The 12671-nt window shown below is 46.3% G+C and overlaps 1 protein-coding gene across 7 annotated transcripts in view; it reads left to right on the plus strand.

The window, feature by feature from the left end:
• Positions 1–12671, plus strand: part of AGFG1 (ArfGAP with FG repeats 1) — a 429459-nt gene that overhangs the window by 143213 nt on the left and 273575 nt on the right. For all 7 annotated transcript variants that reach the window (XM_078666216.1, XM_078666214.1, XM_078666215.1 and 4 more), the window contains exons 4-5: positions 1356–1518; positions 12329–12497. In XM_078666216.1, the coding sequence (XP_078522342.1) occupies positions 1356–1518; positions 12329–12497 (332 nt within the window). The remainder of the gene's footprint in view (positions 1–1355; positions 1519–12328; positions 12498–12671) is intronic.

Consider the following 12671-nt stretch of genomic DNA (forward strand, 5'->3'; position numbering starts at 1 on the left):
CACATGGCATATGCCGGCTCTGCAGTGGGACATATAAAGTTCTAGTGGGCGCAGCATCAGGGGAATCTCTCTGACTTGGTTCATATCTCGGAAGACACTGCAAAGAACATGCAGTGGTGGCTAACAAACCTTGATAGGATCAGAGGCAGTCTCCTTTCCCTTCCCCAACCATATCTTAAACTAGTGACAGATACGTCACTCCCGGAATGGGGTGGCCATCTGGGAGCGGTGGAGGTCAGAGTACTCTGGTCTCAAGTGGAATCAAGGCTCCGCCTCAAAATGCTGGCGCTCCGTGTGATTTGACTGGCATTGAAAGCCTTTCTGCCCTCCATCAAGGGAAGGCTAGTGCAGATAATTTTGGTAAACACCACTGCCATGTGGTACTGCAACAAATGGGGTGGTGTGGGGTCGTGGACCCTTTGTCACAAGGCCCTGCATATCTTGGCATGGCTGGAACAGCAAGGCATATCCCAGATGGTTCAACACCTTGCGGGTTCCCTGAACGCCAGGGTAGACAAACTCAGCTGTTGATGGCTAGCTGATCATGAAGGGTGTCTTCATACAGAGGTGAACATTACTGTCTGAAAAGTTTGAACAGTCGGTCCGTAGTGATGGGCACTTCACCCATTCAGTCCTGCAGGAGGACTTCCTTGTGTGAAATTGTTCCGTAGACCCACCTCCATTGAGGTATTTTTTGGGTATCTATTTAAAAGTAAGGTATCTGTGGCTCTAAGTCTCTCTCCAATAAACAAGTTCTCTTTGATGCCTTATCGGATAGGGACTATTTCTAGCTGCAGATTGCTTACCGACTCGCAAATCCTCCCTGCTTTGCAGGCAGATAGCTAGGTACATTGTGATCCCTTTCGGTGCCTAGGTTTCCACACCAGTGGTCTGTGTTCTTCATGTCATCGGGCTTCTGGCGTGGAAAGCCGTGAAAAGAAACTGACTTCAGCGCGCCTAGATGGCTGCCATATAGATGCTGCAGACTTAATTTCCGGCACTGACGGCGCTCTCGAAGCCGATTGACGCTACCCACAAGCGCTCAAGGCTACAGCTAACAAACAATCTTCCGGATCCAGTCTGATTCCTGGGAAATTCAATGGTATGGAATCTGCAACTGGATATAGTCTCTACCAGATAATGCGTTACTGAAGGTAAGTAACTTATTCTTTAATGAGTTCTTGTTATTTTTTTCCATATTTACAGTTGTTTGCATTCATGTTTTATGTGAGTTGATCAAGGAACAGTCACCTATTTCAACACAAATTAGTTTTGTGTTTTAACTCCAAATATATCTGTTAGAACTTAATGTTTTCAAATGTGTAATCTATTTTTATTTTATTTTTTATTTGAAGGTATGTGCCTCCGGAGCAAGCAAAGGTTGTGGCCTCAGTCCATGCTTCCATTTCAGGTTCCTCAGCAAGCAGTACAAGCAGCACACCTGAAGTTAAACCACTTAAAACTCTCTTAGGAGACTCTGCACCACCATTGCACTTAAACAAGGGAACACCAAGTCAGGTAAGTAACCATAACTTGTAATAGGGAATTGAGAATATTTGCTGATGAGAAATAAGGGCATCTTGTGTTTAAAAAAAATAAAATAATAATAATAACTTTCGCACCTCTGTAGGGTGACACTCATTTTGTGAGTTGGCATATTAGCGCAAGTGCATTGATAATTCCGTACAGTTATTTGCATCACATTAATTAATCTAGAGTAAACATTGAACACATGTGGTTTACAGATGTTTAGTCCATCACAGGAATATTGTACCATTTAGGAAGTCTTAAACCAACAAATCAATATTAATCCTAGCTTGTTTGCATGTTAATTTCATTTGCTCAATGTAGGAAGGTGGCTACCTGACTATGGTTACCCCAGATTTTTTGCCATGTGTTTAGCTGGTTTTGACTTAGTTGACCTGGTTCCCTGCTAATCAGGGCCCCAGGCCATCTGCTCTCTCTGTAAAATGGATTCCATGTACCCTAGGTACATACCACAATTGGAAATGGACTCCTTGTCAGCCCCTGTATAATGCACTATAGGTGCCCAGGGCATAGGGGCCACCAAGGCCTACCAGGGGCTGCAGCATATCTTTTGCCATCCCTGGCTGGTTCTTAAATTGACACAACTGGCTGATCACTCAGCTGGGGTAAGGTGGTGTAATCACCCCTTACTTAGATATAGTATACCTATATCTGGACACATATTAACCTGTGAGCCACTCCTATGGAAGGCCTCATCAATCCTGGCGGCAGAGTGCGTGGTTTAATGTGAGATGGAGCTCTAGCATGAGCTGAGCCTGTCTGCAGCTGTCGGGAACAACTCCCTAAGCCGTTTCAGGATAATGCCATACCATATACTCGTAAGTGCCTAATAATCCTCGCGGTTATATAGCAACTTTGGTTTGGCTTTATCAAAACATGTCGTGTAAGGTGTCATACGATTTGGAATACTATCCCCTCGCCAGTTCTGGCGACGGGGATAGCATTCCACCCCTCTAGAGGGGTAAGACATGTTACTTTACTTAAATGCGGTTAATTTCTAAAAAGGACCTTGGATCCACAAAATGGATGCCTCTGCCACGGACACGAGTCTGACCCCCTGAAGCTGACCGAAACTCAGCCAAATGGGGCCTGGACAAAGGGTTTCCTGTCGCAGGGAGGTGTTACACCCCCCCAGACAGGAGATAGTGGATTGTAGCAGGGAGGTTTGAAAGAAACCAGACACTGCTTGGGGCGCACAAGGCTGCCCCTTGCATAATCCGGCCAAACCGGTTCTGGGGCACTCCAGCCCTCGTGCCAGGGCGGCCTGGATCAAAGGAAGGGGGTGTATCCACCCACTTCCTGGGTCCCACCCATAGGAGGGGACCTAGCAGGTAATCCAGCCCCCAAAATTAGTATAAGACTGGGAGCAGTGCCAATGCACTTCAGATTATCCTGATGAAACATAAGAAACGAAACTCTGGACCCTTCGCCATCCTACTCGACGTAGAAGCCCGAAGAATCTCCCTTGTGGTCAAGGAGTGACCACCCTGTGCAAACAGGCACCATCCAGCCATCGACGTCTGCTTTGTCGCAGTTCCCGCCGGAACTCGAGCGACAGAGATCGACGAGATCAAGCTTGCCTCCCTTCTAACAGCCCGATCCACAGTCCCTGCAGAGCTGAGACCCGTGGAGGCGACCGGAAGCGTGGGGCACGCCATCTTGGAAAGACCACGAGACGCTGACCGTGCAGCCCACGAGTGACCCTCGAAGCTGTACACCGGGGTTTGAGAAGCCCCAACCCTGAGCCACACTTGCACCGAAGTTCAGCCCTCCACACTCGACGAGTGCTGCGTGGGGCCCTTCTGCTTCTTTTGGCTCAACGCGTTGGCCCGGTCACTTGCCAGCCGGCTTGTGGCCCCTGTGCCGACGAAACTTGAAATTCGACCTGCGATTCTGGTTGCTCCAGATTTGCACCAGCTCCCCTGAAAAGGAGCCCCCACTCTGACCCTCCTGGTTCGAGTGAGAAGCAATCTCCCGGTTCCGCGTGGATTGCTTTTGCCAAGTGTTGTTTGCTCCAAACTTGAAGCCGACAGCGCCGGCGGCGAGAGCCTGCGTGGGACAGATCGTGACCCACTCCTGGACGTCGTAGATGCCCTAGAGCCCACGTGACATCGGAGAGAAGCTCCTCGACGACCACCTGATTGCGCCCGACATTGCCTGGTTCCGTCCTGGTTCCACCCTGGTCACTGCTGAGTGACCCAGACTCTGTCCCCTCTGCTTTCAGGTACTTTTCGACTTGAGTCCACCCTTGGACTCCACCGGACACTTCTCTTTCACCCCGCCTGCAGCCCTTTCAGCTTCAAGTACCAAGAGCCTGCGTGACGAAACCCGACTCAACTTCGACCCTGTGCACCCGCGTCCTGTGGGTGAGGTAACTTTGCTCCGCCGGTGTTCCCACACTGGTACACATCTCTAGGGTCTGTGTCTTAAGTTTTGTTCCTCTAGGTTCAGCGGAAGTGTCCTTAAACTTTAACTTTACAACTTTTACGCACCATTGGTTAACATTGGTGCATGCGTGCGCTTTCTGCACTGCACCCGAATCCCGCGGGCTTTTCCCGACTTCAGCATTGCTTGTCCCGACTGCTCCCAGCGATTCCCTAGGCCCTAGGCCTAACCACTGTTCGATTGGTATCTCTTATACCACTTGTTTAGTATATGGTTTGAGTGGCCCCCCGCCCTCATCCATATTTGTGCAACTTTATATGTTTAAACTGTGCTTTTGATTTAACGCTTGTGTCCCTTTATTCATAAAGAATACCGGGGATTGTTTTAGTAATAAATACATATATTTTTATAATATATACTTGTGTGGTGTCCTTTCATTTGATATTACAGGATTGTATGTGGTAAAACAGCTCGCTTAACACGACCTCTTAAGTTAAGCCTTTAGGCTGCTTAGTCCATGCTACCCCTAGGATAGCTTGTCTAATAAGGTTGACTTACAACCAGACACCATAAGGGATTGTTTGGTCTGATAACCGGTGGTTCCAGAATTGGAAACCTCACCTATCAGGCCAACTTCTCACACTCACTTTCTTTAGTTTATTGAAAGCTGCCCCCTTTTCTAGTGGATTTTGGAATCCGCAGATTAGGAAACAATTGGGGAAAGAAGTCTTAAATCCCATATTTTGAAAATGTAGGCATATATCAAATTAATGTCTTGGCGTAAATGACGTCCACGACAACATGTAAATTAGTATTTAAGTGCCACATGAAATCTTCCTGCCTTCCATGTTTCAATTTTGAAAACAAAAACTGAAGGAAAAACCTCTAGTCAGATTTATCCTAATTCAGGTGCGAAGGAAGGAACTGAAGAGACCTTCGGGGGAATTCTTAGCTATGATAACCTTTAGGAATACTTTTAAAGTTCACCCTCTGAAAGTTAGGTCTTAACACTCTGCAGTCTACTAAAGGTTTTTTCTCTGTTTTTATTTTTCCTTTGCATAACACTTCTAAAAGAAGCATTTATGGGGAACAAACATCATAGCAGATTTTAGACTTTGTATTTGTTTTCTCTTTAAAGGGTCGGAACCAACAACTTTTTTGTCCAGTCATTTGTTGATCTGCTGCAATGCTAAGCTTTACTGAACTAAGAAGCCCATTCTTGGGTAGTATCACTTATCTTAGTCCCATGAGCGTGAAGGGAAGTTTAATTAGAGAAACACAATAAACCTTTCATCCTAGAATCCTCCGCTAAATGTTGTTGCTGGAAATGGGTTTTCAAATTGAGGCTACATTATTCCTTTTTAGGTCTCGCCTGTCGATGCGCATGCGCATCGAGCTTGCGAGCCTATTGCGGCTTAAACAACCTTTAACTAGCAAGCAAGGAATCGTGGCGATTCCTTGCAGTGCCCGTGACTTTTAAGCTCAATGCGCATGTGCATTGAGCTTAAAAGCGCGTGCACAGCCGCCCGCATTCCTCCGACACCTTTGAAGTGAAGCTTAGCTTCACTTCAAAGGCCCGGCTTCTTCACACCCACATGCCGCTCTCGCTCTCCCCGCTCCGCCCCCTCCCCTGCCCGCCGTGTGACCTCGGCCACAATAGCCGTCTTAGCTTGAGATTGCTCTTCCACAGAATTCACTCGCACTTTCACCTGTGCAGATTTCTAAAAAGTCGGCGTAGATTGCAATGAGTGTGCCTGCCATGGTGTTCTTCCTATTACAGAACTAGCGTTGACTGCCTAGGTACACGGAGGCTGCATTCTCAAAAAAAGCCAAGGAAATATCACTGCGACTCTTTGGTACAGCGGGAGAGAAGCTACAATAAAATTCACTGCTTGCTGCAAACTCTCCCCATAATGCTTTGCAGGGCCTCGCCTTTAAAATATATTTTCAACCATATCTCTGCCGAGGCTGTTCTTACAGCGTACCTGTTCTTCTCAGTTAAACATTGCCACAATAGCCGTCTTAGCTTGAGATTGCTCTTCCACAGAATTCACTCGCACTTTCACCTGTGCAGAGAATTCCTGTGCTTGTGAAGGGTGGCATGATGGGACAGAACCTGCCTCCTCCTTCAAAGACAGTTTGAAAGGATGCAGCAGTCTGCCAAGTCTTTTCACTCTGTAACTTAGTAGTGCAAATGGTGCTGTGTTTCGGCCCTTCCGTTAGTTTTTGCCCTGCCCCTGCCTCAACCCCCCCCCCCCCCACTGGGAGCCCATCACTTCATCTGCATCAGGGTGCGCTTCCTGATGTAAGTACTGTTTACCGAGCATGGAGCTTGTAAACCTTTAATTCACGTGCTTTTCCTGGATTGCTCTTTAAGCCTGAAAACAATATGTTTCCCGTGAAGGGCGGAACTAGCTGTGTTTATGAGCGGAGCTGCATTCAGAAAAGGGAGTGTTATTTTATTTCATTTTTTTTACGGAGTGCGTAATTGGGCTTATTCCACGCATTTGTGTGATTTACCGCTTTAAAGACTGAAAGACTCTTTTCCTTTGATAATTGATTTTTGCCAACTTCATTCTTGTGTGCTGGAATCTTCTGGCTCTTGCAGCTTGATGCGTCATCAGCCGGCGTTAGTTTTTGCCCTGCCCCTGCCCCCGCCTCAACCCCCCCCCTCCCCCCCCCCCCCACTGGGAGCCCCTCACTTCATCTGCATCAGGGTGCGCTTCCTGATGTAAGTACTGTTTACCGAGCATGGAGCTTGTAAACCTTTCATTCACGTGCTTTTCCTGGATTGATCTTTAAGCCTGAAAACAATATGTTTCCCGTGAAGGGCGGAACTAGCTGTGTTTATGAGCGGAGCTGCATTCTGAAAAGGGAGTGTTATTTTATTTTATTTCATTTTTTTTACGGAGTGCGTAATTGGGCTTATTCCACGCATTTGTGTGATTTACCGCTTTAAAGACTGAAAGACTCTTTTCCTTTGATAATTGATTTTTGCCAACTTCATTCTTGTGTGCTGGAATCTTCTGGCTCTTGCAGCTTGATGTGTCATCAGCCGGGTTGGGTCCTTCCCCACCCAAAACAGAGCCAGCAAATCTGTGCCTCGCCAAGTATGCAACGTCAGCACGGGTGCTGGGATATGGCCCTTTGCTGCCAAACAGCTCTCCGATGAGGCCTGGCCGCAACTTATCCTGCTCTGAAGGCATGGATCTTTTCAGAGCCCAGCACATCAAAGGGCTTCTCCTCCCCTAATTATTCATGGCCGGCCACAGGCCGGCCGTACTTTCAGTTTCCCGAAACGGCTTCTCCTCACCTAATTAGGGGAGGAGAAGCCCTTTGATGTGCTTCACACCAATGCGCCTCACAGTCATTCCTAAGTCAGTACTCTGCCTCTGCCCAAGACCTGCCTTCTAACACTTTGAGCCTCGCAGGCAGGCCTGGCCAATTGCTGCTTGTTTGTATTTGCTTCGGCTGCCATTCTCAGACTCCACGATCTGCTCATGTGACATGGTTGCTCCACAAGACGCTTTACACATTACACTCATCTGCCTGAAGTGGGAGAGCATATGTCATAAGTACATATGTCCTCTTCTTTTGCCTCTGAGTTTTAAACAAGCAAAGCTGGTCCTTCTGTACTTGCAGTTTCACTTCTAATGTGTGTTGTTATTTATCATGATGTTTAGCTGAGGTGTATCACGCTCGTTCATGAGTTTGATCTTTTCATACTGTGAAATGTTTTCTAAGTTGTTTTTGATTGTCTTACCGCTGGAGGTCTCCCTGTGCTACATTTAGCCACTCACACATGCAACGCCACTCACACATGCAACGCCACTCACACATGCAACGCCACTCACACATGCAACGCCACTCACACATGCAACGCCACTCACACATGCAACGCCACTCACACATGCAACGCCACTCACACATGCAACGCCACTCACACATGCAACGCCACTCACACATGCAACGCCACTCACACATGCAACGCCACTCACACATGCAACGCCACTCACACACGCTACGCCACTCACACACGCTACGCCACTCACACACGCTACGCCACTCACACACGCTACGCCACTCACACACGCTACGCCACTCACACACGCTACGCCACTCACACACGCTACGCCACTCACACACGCTACGCCACTCACACACGCTACGCCACTCACACACGCTACGCCACTCACACACGCAACGCCACTCACACACGCAACGCCACTCACACACGCAACGCCACTCACACACGCAACGCCACTCACACACGCAACGCCACTCACACACGCCACGCCACTCATCCACGCACCACCCCACGCCACTCATCCACGCAACGCCACTCATCCACGCAACGCCACTCATCCACGCAACGCCACTCATCCACGCAACGCCACTCATCCACGCAACGCCACTCATCCACGCAACGCCACTCATCCACGCACGCCACTCATCCACGCAACGCCACTCATCCACGACGCCACTCATCCACGCAACGCCACTCATCCACGCAACGCCACTCATCCACGCAACGCATCCACGCAACGCCACTCTTCCATTTGCAAAAAGAAAAAAGTCTAACTATTCTATTGCGAGACCTATTGCATTTCCAATGCTTGTTTCCTAAGTCATTCTCAGTGAGTTATGAATACCACTTTCACTGTCTAACTTGATCAAAATTGTTGTTTATAGATAGCTGTTGGTTGTACACTTGGCCAATAATTTCATGATAAAACCTTTCTGAAAGGCTTCATGTAGACCTAGTTAGGTGGTGTACACCAACCTGGATAGGAAAAAGACCCAATGAAGAAGCATGCCTCAAAAATGTGAGTGAGGTGTCGGTAGCCATAATCTTTCAAACCAATGGAAAATAGGGGTGTGATAGTTATTTTCGACTCTGTCACATTTATGGTGATATGGCTTTGATATGGAGGCTGTGCAAGAAGTCATTTCTCCTCTCACTCTCTTCGTTGTGTAGCCGCTACACTTTCCTTTTGGAAATCACTGTTGCTTGCTTTTACCTGTCTTTTAATACAGTGGCGATGTAGAATAAGCTGTAACACTAACCACTGTTTTTTAACCACTCTGAAGGTTTATTTTCTAATGTCTACTAATTGAGGTATGAGAGTTTTGTTACTAGTAGGCTTATGAATGCATGAATTGTATATGCTCTTCAGGTATAGCTCTATCCAATCTTGATGAAGACCATTGACCCAACTGGGCAATGAGTATGACTGAAACATGTTGGCACTTAATAGCTATTGACCTCAAAGACATCACTCAACAAATCCGTTTTTAACGTTACTCAAGATACCCCTGTTAAAAAGATATATTTTGGGTTTACTTTGAGGTAATTGTGGCATACATGGATCCCTGCACCTCTGTTAACTTCATAATGAGAACTCCTTAAAACCAAAGTTGAGTCCGTTCTGCTGGTATTCCCTTGTCAAGATAGGAATAGGACACCACTGTGGATTAGCTTTTCTTATCCATATTCTTTGAAACCTATTGAAATAAATGATTTATAGCTATTTTTGACTTTATGTTGCAATTATCGTGAAATATGACCCATCTGAAACTTTCTAGGCCAACAGGTACAGATCATATCTAGCATCAGCTCTACTCAATACTATGTCTCTTGCATCTGCGCTCGCAGTTATTCTATCACATTACGATTGGTAAGTTTGTGTGAGACTAATTTATTGTACCTGTCCTGCCCAAGCGTTTCTTTCCCCGGCTCAAATGCCTAAATGTAAATGTGGGATACTTGTAAAGCGCACTGTTACTCTACCCGAGTGTCCTGGCGCTGTAGACCGCTGGGGAACCCGTCCTGGTTTTCCCTGTGAGATGGTCCCTTTCTGGGTATCTCCAGGGTAAAACCAGGCATCCCCGGCGTCTGTGGGGGGCCGTTGTAGAGATGAGGCAAGCTTAATGCCCAGAGTTACCGAGTGTGTCCCCTGGTTAGAGTAGGCACTGAGGCGAGAATTATCGAGTCCGTTGACCCTGGTCCAAGACCCTGCCGCGTCGGGAATTGAACCCTGGTCCCGGGCCGTTCTCTGCTTACAGGTCTGCCGCCTCTAACCAGTGAGCCACACCTCTCCACTAAACACACTCCCTTCACTGGAAGGGCCTGCCACTACCATCTGCAGCCCCGCCTCCTTCTGAGAATCTTTTTGGTGGTCGGGGACATGGGCTTTAGGTTGACTGGAGTTAAAACCACTGCATGGTTTCCAAAGAGGCACTTTCTGAAATGTTCTCCTGCATCTCTGCTCTTATGAAACAGAAAAATTATGCAAAATGTAGTGCCAATTTAAGGCGAGCCCAAGGCAAGTACGTCTGTGCCCGCACGCGCGTGGACTGCACATTGCACCAGGAACCATGGCCGTTTAGGGTCAATGAGAATAAAATGTTATCTACCCAAGGAAAGAGCTCTTAAATCTACAACGGCTGGGTTCTCCTAGCTGCCTTTTTGTGGACTTGGAGGCCCCTGATGATTTTCAGTCCTATTTTTGTCCCTCCTGTAAATTCCGTCTGCCTCAGGTAGGCCCTGGCATTGTTTCTGTAGAGAGCTACACTTCTGTGTCCCCTCATCATGATCATACATTAGATAGCATATTTACTAACAATTTAAGAGTATTTACTAACAATTTAAGAGTCAAAGTAGGAGAGCCTATACCCCTCTCCTAATCAGACCATTATGCCATTCCTTTTAATTTCCAGACTTCGGTACCAGTTACTGTCCCTGCCAATACCAGGGTAACAGAGAAAAAGAGAAATCTGAACCTTATCAGTAAAGAGGCTCTTCTTAACTTATTTAAAAACTATCAGGCCCCCATGTATTCTGATACGAACTTAGTGGCTGGTAATCTCTCCAATTGGCTTTTAGCAGCCATGGATACCTTAGCGCCTCTTAAGGAGCGTTACACAGCAAGGAAAAAACCCTCTGCTCCATGGTTCTCCGAAAGACTTAGAAATTTGAGGCAGTCCTGTCGTAAGCAGGAAAGGTTATGACGGTCAGACCTAAGTCCTGCAGGCAGAGAGCTACAAAACTGCGCCTGAGGGAATATAATAATAATAATAGCCATTATGGAGGTTGAGATGGTTGAGAACTACCTTAAACTTAATGGGGAAAAAACAGAGTGGACTATTGTAATGCCCTATATTTGGGCACTAACACAAGCCTGGTACGTCCTCTGTAGCTGGTGCAGAACGCAGTAGCAAGGCTGGTGATCGATCTTCCAAAACACCACTCAGTCTCAGCCTCCCTGAGCCAGCTGCATTGGCTTCCTTTAAATTGAAGAATTCAGTTTAACGCACTATGTCTTACCCACAAGGCTTTTTATGGCCTAGGCCCGGATTCTATTAAAAGGCATTTCCGGCGCTATGTCCCTGCCAAGCAGCTTAGGTCAGCTAGTAAAAATCTGTTGGTAGTTCCAAGGTTTAAGGAGACTAGATGGGGAGGTAGTGCATTTTCCATTGCCGCTGCTAAGCTATGGAACTCCCTCACTGGTGATCTCTCTGGACAAATGTCTCACTCTTTTCCGCAAGGCTCTTAAGACCTGGCTCTTTACAGAGACGTCAGTTTGAGCTCTTCTTTTCTCTCTGTATGACAGTCCCTCCTGCAGCACCTTGACGCCTCTGGGCTAAGTTAGCGCTTTAGAAATCTAATATTCATTTATTCATAAAACTGCACTTGGAGAACCATTCTGTGTAGTACTTGTCTCTTACCAAATGAGTTGCCAGTCTGACTGGCTATAAAGTCCTTTCCTTAAATTAAAAACCATAAGCATATACTGTCCTAATCATGGGCTTTAAATAGAACATGAACAAGGTATAATCACTACATAAAAACTTGCTGTCTATACCAGTGTAGCAAATACATTTAGAGAATTGGAACTCCTTAAAATATAAATATTTTGAATAATTGTCTGAGGAAAATATGTTTTGAAACTTGTAGCAAGTCTGCTAGTCTATTAATATTTTCCAGAATTCAGTTTCAGGGATATCAGCTTAGAATGGGCAGCTGAGGGCACTTAGTCTGCACTTGTCTTGACCTAGTTTCTTGACCTACTCACTAGAAATGGAATCTGATCATGAAGGGCAGACAATGTCTTACTAGAGGACGCAGCACACCTTCCTGAGTAAAATCCTTTGCAATTGATTGAGCCATTGTGTGGAGATCTTTGAGCTGGCTTTATAATATCCTTAATCTTACATGATTGAATAAACTGGTAGGCAGCATTCAGTACGATATTTTGATTAATACAATTGCAGTCATTTTGTATGCTTTATTAAATTTTTTAAATAAATGATCATTTTCCGGTTGCGATTTACTGAAGTGCCATGTTGGAGATTTTATGTCTACCTTGTTAACTAATTTGCATATTGCATTTAGTCTCCAGTGGCTAGCCGTTCTCAAGGACAACCGCAAACACAGCACGAAAAGAAACAGTTTGATCTCCTTAGCGACCTTGGCGCAGACATCTTTGCAGCACCAGCGCCTGCTTCTCATGCAACCGTTTCAACAAATTTTGCTAACTTTGCACATTTCAACAGTCACCCTGGTATGTATTTTTTTAAATGAGGAATCACATTTTAGTATCCCGAATGTCTTTCCAGAATGTCAGTTTAGTTTGTGATGTATTTTCTGGCTGGTAATTTCACTGTTTTCAGAGCAGGGATTTTTGCTTTATAATGATTGCTCACATAATGGCGGCTATGGGTGAACATAGTGTTAA

This window comes from Lissotriton helveticus, chromosome 11 (genome assembly GCF_964261635.1).
Source record: "Lissotriton helveticus chromosome 11, aLisHel1.1, whole genome shotgun sequence".
In the NCBI taxonomy this organism is placed as follows: Eukaryota; Metazoa; Chordata; class Amphibia; order Caudata; family Salamandridae; genus Lissotriton; species Lissotriton helveticus.